Genomic DNA, 27,676 nt, shown 5'->3' on the forward strand with positions numbered 1-27,676 from the left:
GGTACTAGGCTGAACGACCTCCTCCTGCGAGCAGAGTCTCCTTCTCTTCTGGAAAACCTGGAAATCACCATACGAACTCTGCAGTTCGGCTGGATTATACATTTTCAGACATCTCCTCTGGTTCCGTCCACAAAGCTGGACTGTCTGGGTCTGACTCTGCTTTAGCCAGAGTGTTCCTTCCTCTGGACAAATTTCAGAAATTGTAGGCTGCAATTTGTCTTCTGCTGTCTGGCAGATGGTCATCCCTCCGGACTTGCATGTAGGTGCTTGGCCTGATGGTGTCTACCTTCGAGGCAGTTAGGTTTCAACAGTTCAATACTAGGTCCCTGCAAAGGGATATTCTGGACAATCCGATCCGGCTGAGCCGGGGAACGAAGGAGTCCCTACTATGGTGGCTTATTTCTCCGGTGCTTCGGCTGAGCAAATCCTTCCTTCCCTTGTATTGGACACTCCGAGCGATCAGACTGTGCCTGGACCATTGGATGGATCGTCTTCAGGGATGTTCAGTGCACATTCATTCCAAGAATGCCAGGGCTGTGGCTTATGTCAATCGCCAAGGGGGCAAAAAAAGTGTCCTGGTGGCTCGGGAGGTAGCCGACATTCTAAGGTGGGCAGAAAGGCTCGTTCCAGTCCTCTTCCCCCATATACATTCCCAGAGTGGAAATTTGGCAGGCGGATTACCTCAGTCGGCAGGCGTTGGACCAAGGGGAGTGGTCCCTTCATCCAGAGGCGTTTCATCAGTTGTGTCTCTGATGGGGCATCCCTGAGGTGGATCTGTTGGCGTCTCCGCTCAACAGAAAGGGGCAGAGGTTTTTGGCTCAGTCACGGGATCCTCTGACAGACGCACTGGTGGCCCCGTGGGGGGTCAGTATCGTCTCATTTACGCCTTTCCTCCTCTCAAGCTTTTGCCAAAGCTTCTACGCAGGACCGAAACAGAAGAGATTCCAGTCATCTTAGTGGCTCCGACTGAACTCGCCGGGCTTGGTACGCCAGTCTGGTGCGGCTGGTCGCTGACATTCCTTGGAAGTTTCCTCTTAGGGAGCATCTGCTGTCCCAAGGCCCAATCTTCCATCCTGCTTTACAGTCGCTGGCTTTGATGGCTTGGCTGTTGAATGCCAGGTGCTGATGGATAGAGGTTTATCTGAGTCAGTGATTCCAACGCTGTTAAAAGCCAGGAAATCTATTTCTAGGAAGATCTACCACTGCACATGGAAGAAGTACATTGCGGGGTGCGAGTCTCTTGGTGTTCATCCTCGCTCCTTCTCTGTGGCTTTGATTTTGACCTTCCTTCAACGAGCGGTTGGACAGAAATCGGCCTTGAGTACCATCAAGAGCCAGGTGTCCGCTTTGGTCTTCTTCCAATGACCCTTGGCCACACATTCCATGGTGCGTACCTTTCTTCAGGGTGTCTGACATTTTGGTATGGTGCAGTCCCCGTTGCCGCCTTGGGGAACTCAATTTGGTGCTTTAGGTCCTCCAGAAGCCTCCTTTTGAGAACCTTCGGGAGATTCCCCTGCTTACGCTCTCAGAAGGTGGCATTTTTGGTGGCTATCACCTCTGCGTGCAGGGTGTTGGAATTAGTGGCGTTATCCTGTTGTTCACCTTACTTGCGATTTTTTTTTTTTTTTTTTTTTTTTTTTTTTTTACCAAAAATATGTAGCAGAAAACAAATTGGCCTAAAATGTTAAATTTTGAGTTTTACATTTTTTTTATTTATTAATTTTTTTTTTTTTTGAGAATGTCATATAGCTGAACGTGAAAAATGTTTTTTTTTTCTTCAAAATTGTCGCTCTTTTTGTTTATAGTGCAAAAAATAAAAATCGCACAGGTGATCAAATACCACCAAAAGAAAGCTCTATTTGTGAGAAAAAAAGGACATACATTTTGTTTGGGTACAGCGTTGCACGACTGCGCAATTGTCCGTTAAAGTAATGCAGTGCCGAATCGCAAAATAGGGCCTGGTCATTAGGGGGGGCAAATCTTCCGGTCCAGAACTGGTTAATGTCTGACTCCTAGTTAAAATGCCCATATGTCCTACTTCTGGGTATATTTATTATTATAGATATATATTATTACTTTCACTGTTTCACAGTATAAATGAACCCTTTATAGTAGCGATTATCTGATCTTTTTGTACTATAAAGGGCTCATTTTAGGTTTTTTTTTTTCTTTTTTTAACCCCCATTACGACCAGTGATACAAGAAAAAAAGCCTGCTTCTGCTTTCTAAATGTCTTGGGCTTGGTTCACACATATGCAATTTTTGGTGCTTTTTTTTTTTGCAGAAACTACTACAGTTCATTTAACATGGTTTCCTATTGGACACTTTCACATCTATGCTTTTTTCAATGGCTGGATATTTGGAAAGGGTCAAGGACTTTTTTCAAAGAAAAACTGTGCTTTTTTGGTTCAATAGATTTCAGTGGAGTAGCTGCAGAAAAGCATGTAGTGAGTTTTTGCCACAATTTGCATTTTTTATTCTGCCCAACAACAAACTAGCCAAAAAAAGCAATAAAATGCAAAAGCAAAATAGCATGTGCAAAAATGCACAGCAAAAAGCACTGCAGATCAGATCAAAAGCAAACTACATAGGTGTGAACTGAGCCTTATGCTGGCCATACACTTTATCGATTTTCGGATGATAATATAAGAAAAATCTTTTGTACATTCGCTGAATGAAGCATGAAATTTGCTTTTAACATTCAGTTTTAAAATTAATGTAATTTGTGAACTAAAACCACACACACTATCTGAAAATTCCTTTAACCAAGAGATTTTCTCTATTCTGCTCCTTCAAATTTCCTCGTCACTGTGGCCAAAAACAAACGTTGATTTGACTCCACTAACGATTCGAAAATCGAACGAACATTCCTAAAAAAAATTTCTCTGTCTCTGTCAATGGCGGCGGCCTGTTAGGATAGCGGCGGCTTAGCAGCGGCATGCGGGATGCTGTATTCGGCCTAGCGGCCTGCGGGAGTGCATCGGCCCCCCCAAAGTCACCCTGGATGGTGATCAGCCTGGCCGGCGGTACCGGACCCTGGCGGGCCGCATGCGGTCCGTGGGCCGTCGGAAGGCAGCCTGCCCTTGCTGGAGGAATGCGATCTGGACTGCAGTTATACATGCATAGACATCAACCTGTGAACACCTCTGACAGGTAGGATACCTTATGCTACCACAGTAATATTCTAGTACTGCCACTGACTTCAGTCATCTTTACAGTTTTGAAATGACATTGTCATAGATTGTCAGCTCCCAAACCAAGCCTCCTGGTTTCTTGTTCACAAAAATCACACTCAAATAGGGGGATCTGTGACATGTTATAAGATAGAGGGGAGACCCATCCTTACCATTTCAGAGAGGGGCCCGCATTCACCACAAACCCGTCAGGGGGAAAAGGGGGAACATACTACTCACCATACCGGAACCAGGCGGGCGCCAACTCCTGACAGTACCCCTCTCCACCGGGGTGGGAGGGCTGTCGACCAATATGGACGCCGTGACTCATGGTCATTGGCGTTTAAGCGAGACGTTTAACTTGCAGGGTCAGTCCCCGTCCAGTGGCACCCTCTCTTCACAGTACCCTCTCCACCGAAGTGGGGGGCTGTCGACCAATCCGGACGCCTTGACTCTCTGGTTCCTGGCGTCCAAGCGAGACGTTTAACTCGCAAGGTCAGTCCCTCCAATGGGACTATGTCGCGGCCGACCCAGCGCGGAGCTATGGCCTGCACGCGCTCGTAGGCTGAACTGGGGTGACCACTGGATCTCAACATCCAGCCCGTCGCCCAGTTCCAGCTTTCTTGCTTGAAGATCTCACAGGAACACTGGAGAAAAAAGCTGTCTAAAAAAATCTAAGAAAAAAATCCTGCCAGGACCGAAGATCCTAGCAAGGCATCTAGGTCCTTACTCCTAACTAGACAGAAAAAAACTGACATCCTGTAGCAGGAAGTGAGAGGATATACCCTCTGGGACTGCCCCTAGGGTGTGGCCAGAACGTTTTCTTTCCTGTCTAGTCCTACTCCTGTAGAGGGCAGTATAACCCGAGTTGTTATTAATCAACGAGGACTACGTCTGTCAATGAGCTTAAGAGAAAAGGATTTTACGGTAAGATTTTACAAAAATCCATTCTTGAAGGAAGACATAATTTTTGTATGGCCAGCATAAGTGATGGCAGGGGCAGGTAGCTTTTATCAAGACACCTGCCTATGACAAGGGAGTCTGACGATTTCCAGATGAAACTATGATATATTATGTCTTTTTTTTTTTTCTTTAAATAAAAAAAATTTGATCTCGGAATGTAATGATATTTACCAGATTCAACCTCTAATAGTATATACACTACATCTCTTGTTTGTTATTCGAGGATTAGAGATTTTGCTCCCTAACCATATAGTTGGTTATTTAGATTTACCACTGCATATAGATATTTAAGAATAAATTGCCTTTTTTTTAAAAAAACTTTACATATAACCTAAATTTTACACCACACTTTTTTTTTTTTTTTTAGGGTTCTTATCCGATTAATCAAAACCATAATCGGCCAACTAATCGATTATGACAATAATTGTTAGCTGCAGCCCTGGAGAGATATCTGAATGATGCCTGCAGCTACAGGCATTCTTCAGATATCTTTTTTTTTTTTTCTGTCGGCCATTCCCTGCACCGTCAAAACAATCCTAGGGGGGCTGAACTGTTTGTTTTTACAAGCAGCGGGAGGGGACTGTGCTTCTACTCGCTTGCTCGTGCGTGGAATCTGCTGCCGGCAGAAGTTTGCCATAGAGCTGACGGAGCACCAGACGGTCCCGGTCATCTCTATTACTCTCTGAGGCTGGGTGCGACATTATGACGTCACGCCCGACCCCGGCATTTGTAAACACTGCTGTGTGTTTCGCTGGAAAGCCTGAGATCTTCTTTTTTTGAGACCCCTTTTTTAGTCTTATAGAACCCAGGTCTCTGCATAAAGAGGACCTGTCAGGCCCTAATCCTATGATGTGTACATTTCTTGTAATAGGAATAAAAGTGATAAAAAAAAATTAAAATTAAGGGAAAGTTTAAAAATTACATTTTTTTAAATAAAATAATCCATAATAAAAAAATAAATTTAAAGCGCCCCTGTTCCCTCGTGCTCACATGCAGAAGCGAAGGCATTTGTAGGTCGCATCCGCATATGTAAACAACGTTCAAATCACACATGAGGTATCACTGCGAATGTTGGAGGGAGAGAAAACCATTCCAGCACAAGACCTGTAACTCTAAACTGGTAACCTGTAAAAAAATTTTAAAGAGTAGCCTATGGAGATGTTTAAGTACCAAAGTTTGTGTGCGCTATTTTAAAGCATGACAGGTTAGTAACTATTTACTCTGCGTAACATCTTTTACGTTCTACAAAAAAATTGGGGAACTTTACGGTATTTTATTTTTTTTTCATTCATAAAAAATCGCATTTGAAAAATTGCTGCGCAAAAAACGTGTGACAAAAAATTGCAATGACTACCATTTTTTCCCCTAGGGTCTCTACTGAGTAATTTACTAGCAAAAAATTTAGTTTTTACATGTAGGAGAGGAATGACAGAATTTGCCCAGTATGGAAGCAGTTAACCATTGCAGGGAAGAATTAAACTTTTCCTCATTGCAGGGGAGAATTAAACTTTTCCTAGAGTTGGCTTTTAAATAATAGTTCTTGAATTCTAACTTTTCTTTTGTCTTGTGTAGAAGCAAGATGGCAAAGGTGATGAATCACAACTAGTAACAATGCAATATACAGATACAAGCTTAAAGTAAGTTTTTGCATCAGAATCAAAAGTTTGTGGCGTTGTTGTTGTTTTTTTATTACAAGTGTTACTATAGTATCTAGATATTATATACATATAAATACAGTGTGTGTGTGTGTGTGTGTGTGTGTGTGTGTGTGTGTGTGTCATAACATGTCATAATTGCTCTAGTTGAGGCTGTAAAAAAAAAAAAAAAAGCAAAGCGAAATCTGGCCCTGGCAAATACATTGTGAGGGTAACAATGACAAATAACACTGTTGTAGTTAGCATGATCTAGAACAGGGGTGCTCAACCCTTGGACCGCAACCACAAACCATGTTAGTGCATTGCCATGCTCTGGGATTAAAGGCCTGCAAGCCCAGATCGTGATCAATGAGTTGCTAACTTGCCGTCCCAGAGCATTAGAGTGCATGAAGCTGGCTCCAGCAGTGGAATGAGCATAAGCCGATGCATCCTCTATAGCACTGACTCCTGTCCCAGGCAGAGTGATACCAAGTGCACTTCACCTGGGACCTTTTTAGCAGCCTGGAGAGTGATGCCAGCAGAAGGCGGAAAAGGTCAGGGTAATAAACCTCACATACACTGCACTTTTGCAATGGGCATATTAGAATTTATAAAGAAAAAAGGGTTATTAGGCAGCTTTCACATTGATCCGCAGGTACAGCGCAGTGCGCATGTGGGTTAGCTGTATGCATAAACTTTTATTATATCCTGCGGGTTTGGTGCCCTCAAGATGTAATCTTGTACACCCACAAGATGTAATAGAGGTCTATAGCTCAGTGCAGCTAACCCGCAAGTAAACCAAAGCACATCAGTTTGAAAGCAGCATTATATGGGGCTCATCCCAGTAAAGGTTTGTTATGTTTGCGGTTTGTTGGGGGGGGGGGTAAAACCCCATAGTACATTATGGCCTTCACCTAGTTACCAAATCACTTAAATGGCCCTTGCTTTTCAAAATATTGAGCACCCCTGGCCTAGAACCTAATTCTAGGCATACAAAACACATGAACAGTTGCTTGAAATGCATTTGTGCCTACTGTTGGTAAAATGAATATTCTTGTCATCCAGGTTTTCCTCTTACAACTTTTAAACGTCTACATTTTCACAGGCATCACACTGTATACCATGCTGTTTCTCTGAATACACTTACGCTGTTTTCAAGTAGTGTTCTGTTGATCTATTTTGATTCTCCAAGGAGACTTTTTGTTGACAGTTGACATTCATTCTACTTCTGCTATCAGTTTTAATGTGTGGTTTGAAAAATCACTAGGGCAGATTGTCCAAGAGGCACTACAAAACTCTGAAAAATGCAAGACAGAACAAAAGAACGAAGACCGTTCAAAACTTATATTTAAGCACTTGCTGTTCTGGGCAATTTTTTAATCTTTCTCACACATTAAAATCAGCGTGTGACCTGATTTTTGCACAGCCATTTATCAGACTAAAATTTTCAGAAAAAAAAAAAACACATTTTACAAAATTTTTTTGTTTTTTTTTATATTTTTAATTTTTTTTTAAGTTATTGCAATCACAAGGGGGCTAACAGGCCCCCTGTGTAATAGCAGTGCGCAGATGACAAGTCCTCTTTTTGGAAGCATCGGGGGTGGCAGCCAAAGCATGACTGCTCTGAAAACCAAAGTGACAAAATCATCAACACTTCTCCGGTCATTAGCCACAGAGAAGAGCAGGGAACGGATGTATCTAGTTATCCTGGCCTATTACCGCAGTTTGCAGCTAATCACCAGATTAAAAAAAAAAAATCATACCAAGCTTATTGTTACAGCCACAAACTTTTTTTTAACCACTTCAATCCAGGACATTTTCATACGTTCATTGGACTTGAAGTGATTTTCTCAGTTTTTAACATGAAGAGACTCTTGAAATAACTTTCAGGTCTCGTTGAACTCCAGAAAATAATTGCCATATCTACAGGTCACTGTGCATTAGTGTGCTGGCCAATGGGAAGAATTGCCTCAAAATATTGGTGGTCAGTGGGAAGAATGTCCACTCACAGATAGCAAATAGAATCATTGGTGTCAGTGATTACAAATCTGAGAGGTAACATTTGCTCAGGGGACCCTCAGCAATCTCTGAAGGACCCCCTGGTTAAAATGTGGCAGTTCTGGATAAAATTGGGCCCTTTACAGTCCTTGCAGTTGAAAATTGTTCAGAATTGGGAGTATTTTAGATGTAGAAGCAAGTTGAAGGCGTTAAGTGCATTTATAGCTAGCCCCAGGATTTTCACTATGCAGTCTGTCCAGTGTAAAACACCCTGTGGCTGTGATCTTCAGACATCCTGCAATCTGTATTGGTGCAACAGGGCTGTGGTCTCAATTTACTACAGTGGAAATCTTTTCTGCAGCCTGATAAATACGGTCTTTGCAGTGTCTACAAATGTCTGTGGCCTTTCTTTATAGGAAAACTCTGCATGCTAAACTATTCTTTTCTTTTATTTATGCAAGTTTAGTACAAGCTGATAAAGGGTTGAAATGTGGGATAACAACGGTTGCTGAGAGACTGGTATTACAATGAGGTGCACAGTAATTATTTTCTTTAAAAAAAAAGAAATTGCATGGAAAGGCAGCCAGTCTATTTTTATATATTGACAAATGTGTGTTTGTCATGTGTCTTGTTACTGTATACCGTGCAATTGTTTACCCTTTTTTCCTGCTTTTTTTTTTTTTCTTTTTAGGAACTCAAATGAGCTGCAGATTTATTACTCCTCACCAAGGAGCTACCAAGACTTTTTGGAAGCCATCCGCAGGAGGGGCGACACGTTTTATATTGTGTCTTTCCGCAGGGTAATTTTCCATAGAATTTCTTTTGTCCTAACCCTCCATTCTGGCCCAGTAATATGATGGACAGCCTTATTGGTCAGTACTGAGGTTTAGTATATGCCCCCAAGCTGCTTATATTTATGGCTATGTCACACTTGCAATCTTATCACCGGTAACAACTTGTCGCAACAGAACCATTAGAAAGGGCAAAAAGAAAAGCCCGCCTTTTTCCATGATGTCACTCCCTCACTAAGCAGATGAGTGAGGAAGTGTCTAGATATTGCCTAGCTGGAGGTAATGTGAAAATATAAAATATCTATATTTAATCTTTTTCGTTTACTGAAAAATAAATGACTTGGGGCTGGATAAGAAGGTGTGAAGAAATTATGTAAAGTAAGAATGCTATCAAAAATATATAATTTACTTGTTTATTCTCAATTTACAAAATGCAAAGTGAGTCAACAGAAGAAAAATCTAAATCCAATCAATATTTGGTGTGACTTTCCTTTTACTTCATGCCAGTATCATTTCTTACACTTACACAAAGCCAGGGATTTTGTAGGATTAGTGTTAGGTGTATGATTGGCCAATTATACCAAGCAGGTGCTAATGATCATCAATTTCATATGAAGGTTGAAACAGACGTTAACAGAAACAACTGTGTAGGAGGCTTAAAACTTGGTGAGGAACAGCGAAACTCTGCTACTAAGATGAGGTTGTGGAAGATGGTTTCATGTCACAGGTCATGCACCATGGCAAGACAGGGCACAACAACAAGGCACATAGTAGAGTTGCACTGCATCAGCAAGGCCTCTCCCAGGCGGAGAATTCAAAGCACATAAAAAAATTGTAGAACAAAAGGTAACCATATATTGGAATTCCTCAAAAAAGACCCAGGGATAATCTATAAGTAAATAGAGAGCACTGCAAACAGCTAACATTTTGATTTTCATATATTTATGAAAGAAAGCAACATACACAGACAAAACAGTACAACAGAGTACATGCACACGATCTTCCCTCAGTTCCTCTATCTAGACAAAGACAAACTCTCGGCTACAAGCAACATATGCATTTTCATTTGAGCAGGGAGATGATCCGGGGGTAATATTACAGGAATTACCAAACATCAGTACACATAATGCAAGAAAATAATTTCTGCTAACAAACCTTCAGCTCCACCTTTAGGTGGGTCTCACTTGAAAAAGCGGGTTCTCTTTCGTTCACTGACGGACACAGCTCCATGTCTTCTAGACCCTTGGGCTTATTCTGCTCTCTCTTCAGGAGTAGGACTAGGCAGAAACAACTTTGGCTACCCCCTGAGACAATCCCAGGGGGGTATACTATCACTTCCTGCTATAGGACTTCAGTTTTTTTCTGCCTAGTCAGGAGTAAGGACCTGGCTCCCTGTTGGGATCTGCGGTCCTGGTATTTTTTCCTTTTTAAATGGAACTTTTTTCTTTCTTATTTTCTGTACCTGTGTGAACTATAATCAACAGCTGGACTGGGTGATGCACTAGATATAAAAGATCCTTATGGTCTTCTCAGTCTGGCCTACGAGCGCCACCCAACTATTAGCTAGGTTGGCCGCGACATAGCTCCACTGGACGGGGGCTGGCCGGCGAGTTAAACACCTCGCAAGGTCGCGTAGACCTGGTCACGACAGCAGTCAGGATCAGAGTCACAGCGTACCTCTGACTGCAGCAACCCCATTCCAAGATAGTGTGGTAGACTGCAGGGAGTGGTGCCAGCCTAATGCCTAGGTGTGGTGAGTAGTGTCCCCCCTCTTTTCTCTGGGAATTGCTGGGGTGGTCGAGGGCCCTCCCTGGGGAAGGTAGGCCCCTCCTGTGTCCTTCCTCCCCTCATGTTTTACCCCCCTCTCCCTAGGGGGGTTCCCCCTGCATTGGTCCCCCTACCCTGTCCCTTCCCCTAGTCCCCTTTTGGGTTGCTTGGGTTTTTTTTGAGGTGGGGGGCTGAATTGGTGTTGGGGCGGAGGAAGTGTGCCGCTGACGGTCCTATTTTAGGGGTGCCTGCATTTTTTGTACTGTGGGGGAGTCCCTGGGGGGCTCCCCCCTAGTGGACTATTACTTCCCTGGAGTCCAGTGGTCCATTAACCTTTTCACTGTGGCAGGTTCAATGTTAAGGCTGGTGCTTTGCTATCACCTTGGTATCTCAGACCTTAACGAAATGTGCAAAAATTTTACGCCAGGATCTGGTGGGGGGGCGGAGCTGGCGGATCACTTGATCCAGGGGCTACAGTACATCTGTGATGTCTTTAGATGCGGCCCCCTTGGCTGGCAGGATATCCGTGATGGCAGTGATTCTTCGCCGCATGATTTGTTTAAAGTACTGGTCGGCTGACCAGGCTTCTAAAAAGGTGCTGACTGATCTACCTTTTGTAGGTGACCGTTTGGTGCCTCTATGGAAGAGATCATCAAGGGACTTAAGGGAGGTAAGAGTACTTTAACTTCCGCAGGTAGCTAAGGGCAAGAAACCTTGTCATAAATATGGTTCTTTTTTCTCGGCTCATAAGTGGCCTTTTTGTCTGTCTGGATCGCAGGAAAAGGTCTCGAGATCCACCCTAACTTTGCGGGAGGCTCCAAGAGACCCTGGAATGGTAAGTCAAAAGTGGGCCCTACTGGTTCCACAGACAAGCCTTCTCCAGCCTGAAGGGGCACCCTCACCCGCTTCTTTCCGAACCCTTGGATCTTGCTCATTCAGGACAAATGGGTCCGTGAGTTGATTCGGTTCGGCTACAACATAGAGTTTTGATCCTTTCCTCCATTTTTTTCACACCCCTCATGTTGATACTGCTTTGGGACATCCCAAGGATCTAGAAGACATGGCGCTGTGTCCTTCAGTGAATGAAAGAGAACTGGATTTTTGTCTTTTCTTTAAAATCCTTTTCCCTGAGGTTCACTGATGGACACAGCACCCACCCTTCTGTTGGGTTGTGTTATGTATTCTTCTGACACTGGTTGTTACAAACTGAAGTCCTATAGCAGGAACTGATGGTGTATACCCCCTGGTTCTGCCTCAGGGGCATAGCCAAAATTGTTTCCGCCTAGTCCTATTCCTGAAGAGAGAGCAGCATAAGCCCAAGGGTCTAGAAGACATGGAGCTGTGTCTGCCTGTGAACCTCAGGAAAAGGGATTTTCATGGTAAGGCAAAAATTCATTTTTTTACTCAAACGTTGATTCCAACCCCCACCTGATCCTGAGTGTCCACAGGTTAGTAGAACGTTTTCCCTGGTATGGCCAGAAGTTATCATGGAAGAATTGTGGCCAAAAAGCCACACCTCCAAAGTGGAGACAAGGCTAAGAGACCCAACTATGCATGAAAACATAGGAACTGTGATGCAGAATAATAGCAAGTACTCTTGACTAATGAGTCAAAATTTGAAATATTTGGCCGAAGCACGAGGCAGTTTGTTCGCTGTAGGGCTGGAGAGCTTTACAATAATGAGGCAGGCAACAGTGACGCATAGTCGAGTTTCCTCTCAAATCTGGGGCTGCATTTTTGCAAACAGAGTTGGGAGATTTGGTCAGGATCAAAGGTGTCCTCAGTGCTGAGAAATACAGGCAGATACTTCTCCATCATTCCATACCATCAGGAAGGTGTGTAATTGGCCCAAATTTATTCTGCAGCAGGACAACAACCCCAAACATACAGCCACGGTCATTAAGAATGATCTTCAGTGAAAAGTACAAGGGGTTTTGGAAGTGATGGTTGGCCCACAGAGAGCCTTGATCTCAAAATCATCAAATCTGTCTGGGAGAAGATCTGTGGGTAGTTCTCCTCCAAGTTGTTTGGAACAACCTACCTGTGAAGTTCGTTAAAAAACAAGTGTACCTAGAACTGATGCTGTTTTGAAGACAAGGGGGTGGTCACACAAAATCTTGATTTGATCACGATTTCTCTTCTGTTCATTTGCTTCCCATTTTGTTAATTGTTAAATTAACTATTAACACTTCTATTACTGAAAGCATGCCTAAATCACAGCATTTGTTTTGTACACCTGCCTAAAACTTTTGCACAACAGTGTGTATGTATGTGTGTATATATATATATATATATATATATGTATGTGTGTGTGTGTGTGTTTTTGTAAATATTTTATTATAGCTTTTGATGTAACAATACTGAAGAAATTACACTTTACTACAATGTAAAGTAGTGAATTTACAGCTTGTATATGTGTAAATTTGCTGTCCCCTCAAAATACCTCAACACACGGCCATTAATGTTTAAACCGCTGGCAACAAAAGGGAGTACACCCCTAAGTGAAAATGTCAAAATTGGGCCCAATTAGCCATTTTCCCTCCCCAGAGTCATGTGACTTTTTATTGTTACAAGGTCTCAGGTGTGAATGGGGAACAGGTGTGTTAAATTTGGTGTCATCGCTTTCACTCTCTCATACTGGTCACAGAAGTTCAGAATGGCACCTCATTGCAAAGAACTCTCTGATGATCTGAAAAAAGAATTGTTGCTCTACATAAAGATGGCCTAGGCTATAAGAAGATTGTCAAGACCCTGAAACTGAGCTGCAGCACGGTTTACAGCGGTTTAACAAGACAGGTTCCACTCAGAACAGGCCGCCCCATGGTCGACCAAAGAAGTTGAGTGCACATGCTCAGCGTCCTACCCAGAGGTTGTCATTGGGAAATAGACATATGAGTGCTGCCTGCATTGCTGCAGAGGTTGAAGGGGTGGGGGGTCAGCCTGTCAGTGCTCAGACCATACGCCGCACACTGCATCTAATTGGTCTTCATGGCTGTTGTCCCAGAAGGAAGCCTCTTCTAAAGAGGATACACAAGAAAGCTCGCAAACAGTTTGCTGTAGATAAGCAGACTAAGGACATGAATTACTGGAGCCGTGGCATGTGGTCTGATGACACCAAGATAAATTTATTTGGTTCACATAGTGTCAAGCGTGTATGGCAGCAACCAGGGGAGGAGTACAAAGACGAGTGTGTTTTGCCTACAGTCAGGCATGGTGGTGGGAGTGTCCTGCTCGGGGGCTGCATGAGTGCTGCCGGTACAAGGTAGCTACAGTTCATTGAGGGAATTATGAATGCCAACATGTACTGTGACATACTGAAGCAGACCATGATCCCCTCCTTTCGGGGACTGGGCTGCAGGGCAATATTCCAGTATAACAACCTCAAAACACACCTCCAAGACGACCACTGCCTTGCTAGAAGCTGAGGGTAAAGGCTAGTGATCGACCGATATCGTTTTTTTGTTGACGATACCAATATTTTTGCCATCGCATATCGGTATCGGCCGATATTTTTGAACATTTAAAATTTTGCAAAATAAACACAAATTTGGACACAAATCTGTTACTGAACATATCAAACTTTTTTAACAATTTTAACATTAAGGGCTCGTTCTTCACGCCTTAACTGCATGAGAACTGATAGGAAAACTTCAATTGCAGGGATATTTAGTTTTACATCATTCTGATTGTGCATTAATGCATAATAAACTGCTGCAGTAGTGCACTCAATCACTGCAATAATTGTAAATCACTACTGCAGTGCAGTCAGTGCAAAACTGCTAGGAATAAAGCTAGGCAACACAACAGCTACACAGTGGATTGGACTGGAGTCAGTGGATTACCTCTGCAGTATGGCACTCACTGCAACTACTGCAGTCAGTGCAAAACTGCTAGAAAAAAACTAGGCAACAGCTGGACAGTGGATTGGAGTCATTGGACTACCTCTGCAGTATGGCACTCACTTCAACTACTGCAGTTAGTGCTAAACTGCTAGGAAAAAAAAACTAGGCAACAGCTAGACAGTGGATTGGAGTCAGTGGACTACCTCTGCAGTAGGGCTCTCATTGCAACTACTGCAGTAAGTGCAAAACTGATAGAAAAAAAAACTAGGCAACACAACAGCTACACAATGGATTGGACTGGAGTCAGTGGACTACCTCTGCAGTATGGCACTCACTGCAACTACTGCAGTCGGTGCAAAACTTCTAGAAAAAAAGCTATGCAACAGTTAGACAGTGGATTGGAGTCAGTGGACTACCTCTGCAGTAGGGCACTCACTGCATCCAGTGCAGTCAGTGCAAAACTGCTTGAAATAAAAGCTATGCAACAGCTACACAGTGGATTTGAGTGGACACTACTCTTTTCAATACTCCCAGTTATGTAGAACAATATTATACTGCAGAAAGCAGAACATTTCAGCATGTCCATGGTCACCTGTTAAAGGGCTTCTGTTTTGTTCATATAATGCTGCCACTTCATAAACATGCTCAGGCGGAGAGGAGGACAGAAGAGCAGAGAGAGAGTTATCTTCTAGCATGGGAAGCAAATCTTTTGTAGCGTGCCTCATTTTGTTTCCACCACTGAAGAGGATCACTTCTGTCAATTTCTGGTTCCTTCAAATAAAGATGAAGTTCATCATCCAGGCTCATTATTGAAGATTCAGAAGAAATTTAATCCTCTGCATGAGGCCCCAATAAAACACTGAGACCCGGTTCACACTCATGCGAGTGCCGGGTTCGCATGTAATGTCGGAGCGCACTGCTCCGACATTACATGCGATCAGCTGTGCGGTGCGAGTTTAGCCATACAGTTTGTATGGCTAAATTCGCATCGCACCCGGTGCAAACACGCACAGGAGGCATTTTTGCAGCCGCATCAGGATCGGATCGCACAGCGGTTCACACTTGTGCGATCCCATCCTGTGCGAACTGCACGATCGCACTGCGATATGCGATCAAACTGGGGGTGTCGTTAAGATTACATTGACACCCCCAGCGTATCGCATATGGCAGTGTGAACTGCCGGGGGTGCGTGTGCGATGCGGGAAAAGGCTGCGAATTCGCAGCCTTCCCGCATCGCAATAGTGTGACCCGAGCCTGAAAATGTCCTAATAAATAGGGGGGTCAGTGGGACTTTGAGTGAGTTGAAACATTAGCTGTCAATAAATAAAAAGAACAACGGGTGCCAAATAATGATTTATTGGTCAATGGCTACATGACGGAAAAATCAAGCAGCAATTGTAATAATCAAAACATGTCGGTCAATAAATTAATTTGGGAAAAACAACACGAATGGATGCCATGGAGAGAAACAATACACATACACGTGTATTGCATATAACATCAATGAGGAATATATACTATATAATACTGTATTACCCATGTACATACAAAATACAAGTTGCATGAATGCTCTGAATCCGAGGACAAAAGAGCAAGCAATCCACATAAACATTTAAAATTTTCCATATACATTCCATGAATCCATGTCGTGATCTGTCATTTTGTAGCTCTACGCGTTTCGTGGAATTTACATCCACTCTTCAGGAGCTTTATAAAATACCTAAAAGTAAAAATTAATTGGCACAGATATAATAAAAATATAAATAGGTATACCGGAAAATTCAACTTGAGAACAGCCAAAATCTGAAAAGTTTTAATACTTACAAAAACACGATTGTATCAATTAATCAACCAGAGAATCTCCAAGGATATTCTGGGATTTTGAAGGATATAAAGGAAAAAACATTTCTCATTGCTGGATGCACCAGAATGGGTATACGTCTGATCCGGGGCTGAGGCGGGTGCACGCCACAAAGGGTCCAAGGTGGAACAGGGGGGAGGAACCAGATGGACCCCATAAAGAAAATAGGATTTGCCAATAATCTCACACATAAGTGACCCAATGATCTGTTCAAAAACAACATTGTTTAGTGAAAATAACGTATGAAAAATATATATACTGTAGAGGGACTAGGTCCAAATTGAGATATTGGGTGTGAGAAGATTCAAGAAGAAAAGAATAAATACCATAGGATCCCAAAGGAAACACCAGAGTGCCGTGTAAGCCATAAGGCAAATAAGTGAAGAGGGAGAAAAAAAGAGCAATAAAGAACCTGCTTTCAGGATTGGAAGAGAAAGTGTGCGGGGGAAAAAAGAAAAACCAAGGTGAGTTGAAAAAGAAATAAATATACAGATGATGGTGACTTACAAAGAGGATATCAAAAAGATGATGAATAAAACCAAAGTGCAGGCAGCGCATATAGAAATAGGATCCTAAGGATCCATCGGGTTTGTATCTCCCCAGACCTGGGCGAGTCCCCGCCAACGCCATTCGGACGCCAAAGGAAGGGGCGGGGTGGGACGGACCCGGCTTCCGGTGGGTGCCGGACTCCGCCCACCACACTGACCCCTCCCAGCAGTCAGAGTGGAAGAAAAATCCAAATCCACTGATCGGCAATGTCGGACAGTGGATTGGCTAAGGGCATGACGCCGATGCTCAGCATGGCAATCTCCGCCCACCACTTTTTTAAATTTTTTAAATTACTGAAAATGTCCTGATCAATTCGACCACGATGAAGAAGATTCTCTTCTGTTCGTTGATGTATTTTTGGACATGTTTCTGTTTTTGCAGCATGCTGCTCTTTCATATTATCAAAATAGTGATCTGGACTTGTCTTTTTGGCAGGAACCTCCTGTTGAATATCTTCTGTCACCCATTGTTTTGCCTTTGCCAATACATCATCGGAAGAGAAAGCATTGTTCTTGTATTGAGGATTCAAAAGACTTGCAAGCACAACATTTTTAATCTGTTCATGCTTCTCAAAACATAAATCAATCAAAGCTCTTTGGCTTGACAGACCATCATTTGAAAGTTGGAGGGTGTTGTGTGCCATGACACTGGAGTATGACATATCATCAAGCCTCATTCCTTTCCGCAGGTTTGCTCCAATGTCTCGAAGTAGCACAAGTATCATTCTGTCTTTGTTGATTCCCCAGTCTTCCAGCATGCCTAGAAACATTTCTTTACTGTACTCAGTGTGGGATCCTTGCATCGCTTTTGTATTCAACACCAATTGCCTTTTGTCCATCCGTTGTCAATGAAGTGGCATGTAAGAATCATTGGTGACTCGCCTGACTCTGTCCTGACCAGCAGTCGGTCGTGAATGAGTGAGTTGCCAGCATTCCCTTTACTTTGTCAACGACCTTTTGATTATATTTTTGCAGCATTCCTGTTCGATAATACTTCTCACTCTTCAGTGTGTAGCTTGGCTTAAGTATGGACATCAACCACCTAGATCCTGAGTCAGACACCATTGTAAATGGCTGGTTATCAGTGACCATCATCTCTGTGATTACCCTGTCCAGCAATTGGGATCTTCCATCTGAATCTAGACAGTGACACATGTTTTTTTTCTGAAACATATCTGTTATTGTTGCCTGGGATAGTGGAGGAGGTATTTCAAAATCACATTGATATTCATTTTGTTTTTTCTTTGCTGCATGATATAATTCAATATGATGAACTCTTATATGGGCCCAAAGATTTGACGTATTTTTGTTTTTTGCAGTTACTGATCCTATGCTTATGTTGTTTGTACATGTGTTGCACACTACTGCTGTTCCTGGAGAAGGTTGAGACGAAATATAGTCCCAGACCACACTTACTTTTTCTCTCCTCATCTATCTCCATTTCAATTTGAAAGACACAAAAAAGATAAAAAAAATGGCTGGCTGAAGTGGCTGGCACCCTGTTGTGGGTTGGTGGCTAACGCCTGGCAGTGTGTGTTGCTTGGTGTCACCCTGCTGTGGGTGGCTGGCTTGCAGGAACACTGGTGGGTGGGTGGATGGCTTGCAGGAACACTGTGGTGGCTGGGTGGTTTGCTTGGGGTCACCCTGTTGTGTGTGTGTGTGTGTGTGTGTGTGTGTGTGTGTGTGGCTGGCTTGGTGTCACTAACTCACCCTGGCTTGTTGTGGATGGCTGTGGCTGGCTTGCTGGAACACTGTGTGTGGTCACTGGTCACGGTGGCGGGTGGCTGGCTTGTGGCTGGATGCTGGCCAGCTGGCACCCTGTTCTGTTGTGGGTCGGATGGCTGGCGGTGGCACCCTGTGGTGAGTGGCTGAGGCCAGGGCCTGTGGGTGGATGTCTGGCACCATGACCGAACCGGACTGTAGCTGGCTGCACACGAGGCTGTCCGAGGCGTGGGAGGTGGTCTTAAGACGGAGAACATGTACAGCGCGCCGTGAAGTAATGTCACGTATGGGGTGTTAGAAGGCAGAACGTATGCGCGCAACATACGCAATGACGTCACGAAAATATCGGTAAATCCAAAGGCAGATTCCAATATATCGGGGAAAGTGCATATCGGCCCTCGATATATCGGTGTTGCCTTTAATCGGTCGATCTCTAGTAAAGGTGATGGACTGACCAAGCATGTCTCCAGACATAAACCCTATTGAGCATCTGTGAGGCATCCTCAAACGGAAGGTGGAGGAGTGCAAGGTCTCTAACATCCACCAGCTCCGTGGTGTCCTCATGGAAGTGTGGAAGAGGACTCCAGTAGCAACATGTGAAGCTCTGGTGAACTCTATGCCCAAGAGGGTTAAGACAGTGCTGGAAAATAATGGTTGCCACGCAAAATATTGACACTTTGGGCTTAATTTGGACTTTTTAACTTAGGAGTGTACTCACTTTTTTTGCAAGCGGTTTAGACATTAATGGCTGTGTGTTGTTGTTTTGAGGGGACAGCAAATTGACACTGTTATACAAGCTATGCACTCACTAATTTACATTGTAGCAAAGTGTAATTTCTTCAGTGTTGTAACATGAAAAGCTGTAATAAAATATATACATAAATGTGAGTAAAAAAAAAATTATTATTTACACATATATACACACACACACACACACACACACCCACACCAAAATAAGTATTTGATCCCCAAGCAAAAAATGACTTGGTACTTGATGGGGAAACCATTGTTGGCAAGCAGAGAGGTAAGACGTTTCTTGTAGTTAGTGACCAGGTTTGCACACATTTCAGAAGGAATTTTGCTCCACTCTTTTTTATAGATCTTCTCTAAATTTTTAAGGTTTCTTGGTTGTCGCTTGGAAGTTCGAATTTTTAGCACCCTCCAAATATTTTCTAGAAGATTAAGGTCTGGAGACTGGTTAGGCCGCTCCATGACCTTAATGTGCTTCTTGAGCCATTACTATGTTGCCTTGGTGGTATGTTTTGGGTCATTGTCATACTGAAAGACCCATCCATGACCCTTCTTCAGTGTTTTGTCTGAGGGAAGAAGGTTCTCATCCAAGATTGTAGAATACATGGCCCCGTCTTTTGGCCGAGAACCCCAAAACATAATGTTTCCATCAGCTTTACTGTAGGGATGGTGTTCTTAGGGTAATAGTCAGCATTTTACTTGGATGAGAACCTTCTTCCTCAGTCAGAACACTGAAGATGGGATGTGGATGGGTCTTCCAGCATGACAATGCTGGAAAGAAGCAACAAAGAAGTGGCTCAAGAAGAAGCACATTAAGGTCATGGAGTGGCCTAGTCAGTCTTCAGACCTTAATCCTATAGAAAATGTATGGGGAGCTGAAACTTGGAGTTGCCAAGAGACAGCCAAGAAACCTTAAGGATTTTGAGATCTGTAAAGATGAGTGGACCAAAATTCCTCCTCAAATGTGTGCTAACTTGGTTACCAACTACAAGAAACCTCTTACCTCTGTGCTTGCCAGCAAGGGTTTACTCCACCAAGAACGGAAAAGTGTCATGTTTTGCTCTGGGATCAAATACTTGATTTTTTTAGTTTTTATTTTTTTTTAATTGTGAGAGCTAAAAGCCTTACTGGCTGACAAGCAAAGTCGTTTCTATTGCTTTCTGTTGCACTGTCGGTACAGTTTTCCTACACCTATCTAGGGCTGCAACTAAAAATTATTTTCATAATCGATTAGTTGGCCGATTTATTGTTTCGATTAATCAACTAATCGGATAAAAACCTCAACAAAAAAAAAAGGTTGGTGTATAATTTAGTTAATCTTCTTGAATATCTATATGCAGTGGTAAATGGTAAATATAAATAGCCAGCTTTATAGTTGGATATTTAATCCACTCTGAGACAGATATATATGTATTATTGGAGGTTTAAATTAGGGATCGACTGATTATCGGCAAGCCGATTTATCGAGGGCCGATATTGACTTTTGCCGATATATCTATATCGACCCCAGAACTGGCCGATATTGCCGATATTCCAAACATTGCTCATGTAAGGGTAAAATGTCACATAGCATAATTCCGTTTACAAATGTTATTGAATATGCCACTCGCATGTGTACAAATTAAAGATATAAGCAATTCCACATTAGCAGATCTGCTGGCAGATCGGTATATCTTGCCCACTTGCCGTAAGTGATACCCGGGTGATACCGCTCCATTCAGGAATCCACTCAATACTGCTGTCTCTCACCCGCTCCATCTCCCACCCACCCGATACCGATCCGTCTCTCACCCACTTGCCTTAAGTCACACCCAGGTGATACCACTCCCTCCGGCATACGATGACGATCTCTGAGGTCACGCCGGGCGTGACCTCCAAGATCGTATGCCGTACGGACAAATCTTTAAATCGTGTATGTGGTTTTTGCTCGGAAGTTATATTCATTTCAAAATTGAATGTTTAAAGCAAGTGGAATTTTCAAACAACACTTGTCCATTCAACAAATAAACAAATAATTTTTGTATAAATATAGATGCAAATATTTTTGTCCAAAAATGCAATACATGTATGGGCAGCATAAGACATTTAGTAGTAGCAGCAGCATGCTTTTTTTTTACCTGTCATGATGGGGTTAAAAAAATAAAAATAGCCCTTTTATATTAAAAAAAACAGCAGATAATCGCTACTGTAATATAATTATAATTTCTACTGTGAAACAATGAAAGTATTTATATCTTGTATCATGTATGTATATAAAAAAAAAAAATGCCCAGAAGTCGGATATGCAGGATATTTTAACTGGGAGTCAAACATGAAGCTATATGAAGGGTGGAGAGGGGAAAATAACATTTATATATTAAAGTAGTACTAACAGTTGAGACTCTTTTTTTTCATGGATATAATATTTTAAATATAATGCACAATACTAGTAAACTTTTTCTCTAAATGTAATTGTAATGCCTTATATCACCTCTAGTCTATCAGCCTCCACCTTCTCTGGGTTTAGATGCTGATCTTCCCTGCACAGAGCCCTTAAAGTGTTTATAAGCAAGGTAAAAAAAAAAAAAAAAAAAACTGCCTTTTTAGAATCACTTCGTTCCTTCTCTTGCCCAGGACTAAATTTCCCATAAGGCATCGCTCCTCACACATTCACAAGTTCTCTGCCATCTACTCACATGTACGGATGGTGTACAAAACTGTATGTGCGTTTCACTTTATTTTCTGATATGTAAACAAATAATGCATTCTGTATGCTGAACAACTAATCGTCTGACCGATTAATCGATTACAAAAATAGTTGACAACTATTTTCATAATCGATTAGTTGTCGATTAATCGATTTGTTGTTTCAGCCCTACACCTATCTATGGTCATTGTGACTGAATGTGAGGGGAAATCTTATAATCTGGGACAACAAATAACTAAACATAGGGTTTTAACCCCTGTATTGTCAAAAAAATAACATTTTGACTGCGATCATATGTAGAAGTCTGAGTGTTGGTGACAATATCAAATAATAGAACCCTGCAGCTATATAATGTAAACCTGGAGCTATTCACACAATAAAAACACTTTGAAGGTGAACACTGAGTAAACTAATACTTATGCTAATGAAATGCATGTATGTGAATTGTTTTACCTGCTGAAGGATTTGTAACTTTATTCAACCAGTCATGAAATCCAGGTACCCCTGGCACACACTGCACAGCTAGGTTGGTAAGTTATGTTTCTCTATCGCTCATTGACAGACGTAGTCTTCTTGATTCTCAAGAGCTGGGTTATGTTGTCTCCGCAGGAGTAGGACTAGGCAGAAAGACAAAACGTTCTGGCTCCACCTTAGGGGCAGTCCCTGAGGGTATATCCTCCCTCTCTCTGCTACAGGGAATCAGTTTTTTTCTGTCTAGTCAGGAGTAAGGACCTAAGTTCCTTGCTGGGATCTTTTGGTCCTGGCAAGACTTTTTTTCTTTAAGAAAAAGGCATTTTTTAGGTAGTTTTCTCCAGTGTTTTTTTCCTGTGAGATCTTCAAGCAAAAATGCCGGACTGGGCGACACTTGTGGTCACCCCAGCCGGCCTACGAGCGCGCGCAGACCATGGCATTGCGCTTGGTCGGCCGCGACATATTCAAGTAAGTATGCGGGGCCGGGCGACGTGCTGGATGTTGAGATCCAGTGGTCACCCCGGTTTCTGCCTACGAGCGCGTGCAGACCAGAGCTCCGCGCTGGGTCGGCCGCGACGGAGTCCCAGTGGAGGGACTGACCTTGCGAGTTAAAAGTCTCGCTTGGACGCCAGGTACCAGAGAGTCGAGGCGTCCGGAGTGGTCCACAAACCCCCACCCCGGTGGAGAGGGTATTGTGAAGAGAGGGTGCCTGTCGGTTCGGTATGGTGAGTAAACGTTCCCTTTTTTCCTCGTTATGAGGCAGTATGTATTATGGGCCCCTCCATATATGGTCAGTATATATCTGATACTTACAAGTCCCCCTTGTAATACAGCATGTGTTTGTGGGAAGTGGACTTGGTTTAAGAGCTAACACTCTACCCAGCAGACTGTAACATTACAGCAGACATAGGAGGTATAATCCTACCTTATGTGTAGTGTATCTTCTGTAGATCCATATATCGCCTCTTAGCAGAGATGCAGGTGGATGTGCTGGGAAAACGATTTCGGCGGTCCGCCGCCATTTTGCCGTAGACCGAATGCATGTATGTCCTCAGGTCACGCCGGCCGCCATGTTTTTGGAGTCTTATGTCTCTTCTATGGGGGCGGCCATGTTTTGTGAGCCCAGCTACCTCATGGAGAGCTGGGAACGCCGGAAGGCGTACACAGGGGGCGGAGCCACGCCTTCTACCCGGGAAAAAGCAAACAGCTCCTTCCAGTCTGTGTAAGACAGACGCTGACTGCAGTTGGTTGGAAACTGCACTGCATCGGTTGGTGAGCCTTGGGGGTCCCTCTCTCTCTCTGTGGGATCGAGAAGCAGGTACTCTGAGGGGCGCTATTGCGCTAGGGGGAGACACACAAAAAAAAAAAGAAAAAGTTTTTTTGTTTTGCTGGCAAAGGTGTCCTGTATTAACATGGACCCTGCCACTCATGTATCTCCTCCGGATCCCCTCGAGGGGTCTGCAGGATCCTCCAGCACCCCATTGACAATTGAATCATTGTCAGCTATTATGGAAACTTTTGTGTCCCGGGTGGAAGTGGCTTGTCAGGGACAGGGCGCAAGAAAGCGACCCCCGCCTAACCCCATATTATCTGAAACCTCGGTTTCAGATTCTGAGCCCATTTCTGCAGTTGCAGGTACTTCATCTGGGATTGGTGTCTCGGGTCCTGTCTCTTCAGACAGTGAGGAGGATGTTTCGGCATCCGCCATAGCCCGAGAGGAAGCGTTGGTAAACGCACTCATTGTATCTGTTCAAGAGACCTTAAGGTTACAGGGTATTCCATCGGAAATAGCTGAAACTGAAATCCCTTTTGGGACTAAAAAACGCATCAAAGTGGCGAAGGTTTTTCCATTGCCCAAATGTTTTGGCAATCCAATCGAAGAAGAATGGCGTCTGCCAAAACGCACTTTTACTATTTCTAAACGCATTGACAGGCGTTATCCGTTTGAGGAAACCCTTATTAAGAAATGGACAGAACCACCTGTGGTGGATTCACCAATTGCTAGACTGAATAAAGCCACGGTTATTCCTTTAGAAGACGCTCCGTCTTTTAAAGATCCAGTGGATCGCAAGATAGAAGCTATGTCTCGCACCATGTTTTCCTTGATTGGATCAGCTTTCAGACCTATAATAGCTATTGGTCTGGTTTCGCAGGCTGTAACTGAATGGACCAAGTGGTTACGCCGGGACTTAGAAGAGGTCCCTCAGGCGGTATCAGATTTGTTGGAACAAATGATACAGGGGTTACAGTTTGTGTGTGATGCGGCGTTAGACGCCACTCCATTATTGGCGCGAGCATCAGTCTCAGCAGTGGTTCTCAGGCGTACACTGTGGCTAAAAGGTTGGTTAGCCGACCAAGGTTCCAAAAAAGCATTGGCTAATATCCCCTTTTCAGGAGAGCGTCTATTTGGAGCCAACTTAGATGAGATCATCAAAGATCTCACGGGTGGAAAGAGCACCTTTTTACCGCAAAATTTTAAAGGTAGAGGAACTCGTCAAAGACGAGGGCCTTCTTTTTCTGCTCACAAGAGGTTTTTTCGTCCCGCGGGTGAAAAAACTAAGTCCTCCAAAGCTCCTGCAGGAGGCGTCAGGGGTCGTTGGTCGGGCAAGCAAAAGCCCGCCCCTCCAGACCTGAAGATAAACCATCCAAAGCCTGAAGGTGCGCCCCCACCCATAACTGGGATGGGGGGACGTCTTCGCCGGTTCCCGGATCCATGGCTTTCCAGAATCCCGGACAAATGGGTTTGCGAAGTCATAAGGTCAGGGTACAAGATCGAGTTTCGATCTCTCCCACCGGCGCGATTCTTCCCTTCCAATATCCGACTATCCTCAGATCGTTTAGAAGATCTGCGGAGAGCAGTCACAGATTTACTACAACAAGGAGTGGTAGTCCACGTTCCTTGGACAGAACGGTTTCAAGGGTTTTATTCAAACCTGTTTACTATACCCAGGAAAGAGGGCAAAGTGCGTCCAATTCTGGACTTAAGAGCACTCAATTCTTTCGTCAACATAAGAAGATTCAGAATGGAGTCCATTCGCACGGTAGCAGCCTTCCTGCATCCAGGGGATGTCCTAGCGTCCATAGACATCAAGGACGCCTATCTTCACATTCCCATTTTCGCAGGACATCAGCGGTTTCTACGCTTTTCCGTAGAGGAGAACCACTATCAGTTTGTGGCGTTACCTTTCGGTCTCGCCACGGCTCCGCGGGTCTTCACAAAGGTGTTGGCCCCAATGTTGGCACTTCTGCGCCAAAGAGGTATATCGATCCTTGGTTACCTAGACGATCTTCTGCTTCATGCAGAGTCTCCTCAGACCTTGCTACAAAACATAGAAATTACTATGATTTCTTTACAGGAATTCGGGTGGCTGGTGAACCAGCAAAAGTCATTTCTGGTTCCCACCCAGAGGCTCGAATATCTGGGTCTAATTTTAGACACAGTCAGGACAAGAGTTTTTCTTCCGGTAGGGAAACTCCGAAAAATTCAATCAGCAGTCCAGTTGTTACTGTCCAACAGCTGGTCTTCCCTTCGGACTTGCATGAGGGTTCTGGGGTTGATGGTGGCTTCGTTCGAAGCAGTCCCATTTGCCCAGTCCCATACCCGAATTCTTCAGCAAGAGATTCTTCTCAGATGGAATCGGAATCCGGAATCCCTGGACAATCAGATCCGATTGAGCAAACAGACCAGAGAGTCTCTGGTCTGGTGGCTTCGGTCTCCGATGCTCAGCCAGGGAAAGTCATTTCTGCCAATATATTGGACGCTAGTGACCACGGATGCCAGTCTATCCGGATGGGGAGGAATTCTCGGTCAGTTATCTGTCCAGGGACTTTGGTCCCTGGAAGAATCCAGGTTACCGATAAATGTATTGGAACTGAGAGCGATCAGACTTTGTCTGATTCACTGGACCGAGCAGCTCCAGGGCAGCCCGGTTCGGATCCAGTCGGACAATGCCACGGCCGTGGCTTATGTCAATCACCAGGGGGGCACCAAGAGTGTCCGAGCGGCCAAAGAAGTGGCTTGCATTCTTCGCTGGGCGGAACGATTTGTTCCAGCAATCTCTGCGGTGTTCATTCCGGGGGTGGAGAATTGGCAGGCAGATTATCTCAGACCCTGGATCAGGGGGAATGGTCCCTCCATCCAGACGTTTTCCACCAGTTGTGCCTACGGTGGGGCACCCCGGATGTGGATCTGTTGGCATCACGATTCAACAGGAAAGTTCAGAGATTCGTGGCTCGCTCCCGCGATCCTCTAGCAGAAACCGCAGACGCACTGATCGCCCCGTGGGGGCAATACCAGCTAATATATGCCTTCCCTCCTCTCGCGTTACTGCCAAGACTTCTTCGCAGGATAGAGGAGGAAGGAATTCCAGTAATCCTGGTAGCTCCGGACTGGCCTCGTCGAGCTTTGTACGCCGACATGGTCAGACTGGTGGCGGACGTCCCGTGGAGACTTCCTCTCAGGGAGGATCTACTGTCTCAGGGACCGATCTTCCATCCTGCTTTACGATCGCTGGCTTTAACGGCCTGGCTATTGAGACCCAGGTGCTGAAGGACAAAGGTTTGTCAGCTTCAGTTATTCCTACTCTAGTTGAAGCAAGGAAAGCGACTTCCAGAAAGATTTATCATCGCACATGGAAGTCCTACATTGCATGGTGTGAACCTTTGGGGTTCCGTCCTCGGTCTTATTCGATTAGTCGAATATTGGCTTTTCTGCAACAAGGGGTTGAGCAGAAACTGGCCTTGAGTACTATCAAGGGTCAGGTCTCAGCATTAGCCATCTTCTTTCAGAAGCCTTTGGCTACTCATTCCTTGGTGCGGAATTTCATCCAGGGGGTGCGACATCTGGCTCCGCCAGTGCACGCGCCGTTACCCCCCTGGGATCTTAATTTAGTGTTGTCGGTTCTTCAGAAACCTCCCTTTGAAGATATTAGGGAGATTCCTCTACCTACGTTGTCCCAGAAGGTGGCCTTCTTGGTGGCTATTACTTCTGCACGCAGGGTGTCAGAACTGGCCGCATTATCTTGTCGTTCACCATATCTGGTGGTTCATAGAGATAAGGTGGTTCTTCGTCCGAATCCATCCTTCCTACCAAAAGTGGTTTCAGAATTTCATCTGAATGAAGAAATTGTATTACCTTCCCTGTGTCCTAAGCCCAGTCATCCTCGGGAGTTTGCTTTACACTCCTTGGATGTGGTCCGGGCGATCAGGGTATACTTGAAAACGACAGACTCGTTTCGCAAGACGGATTCACTTTTTGTGATCCCAGATGGACCCAAAAAGGGGTTGCCTGCATCTGCCGCGACCATTTCCAGATGGATCAGACAGACGGTAGTACAGGCTTATTCTATTAAGGGTCGGGAGCCCCCGTTCCCTGTTAAGGCGCACTCCACTCGGGCACTTAGTGCGTCATGGGCCTTTCGCCATCAGGCGTCAGTGGTCCAGGTGTGCAAGGCGGCTACCTGGTCGTCGG

The 27,676-nt window shown here is 44.1% G+C and overlaps 1 protein-coding gene across 1 annotated transcript in view; it reads left to right on the plus strand.

The window, feature by feature from the left end:
• Window positions 1–27,676, plus strand: part of ATF6 (activating transcription factor 6) — a 222,536-nt gene that overhangs the window by 154,156 nt on the left and 40,704 nt on the right. The window contains exons 13-14 of the mRNA XM_082265424.1: window positions 5,709–5,773; window positions 8,460–8,568. Coding sequence (XP_082121550.1) covers window positions 5,709–5,773; window positions 8,460–8,568 — 174 coding nt within the window. The remainder of the gene's footprint in view (window positions 1–5,708; window positions 5,774–8,459; window positions 8,569–27,676) is intronic.

The sequence above is a fragment of the Pelophylax lessonae genome (assembly GCF_965119305.1).
Source record: "Pelophylax lessonae genome assembly, chromosome: 8".
Classification (NCBI taxonomy): Eukaryota; Metazoa; Chordata; class Amphibia; order Anura; family Ranidae; genus Pelophylax; species Pelophylax lessonae.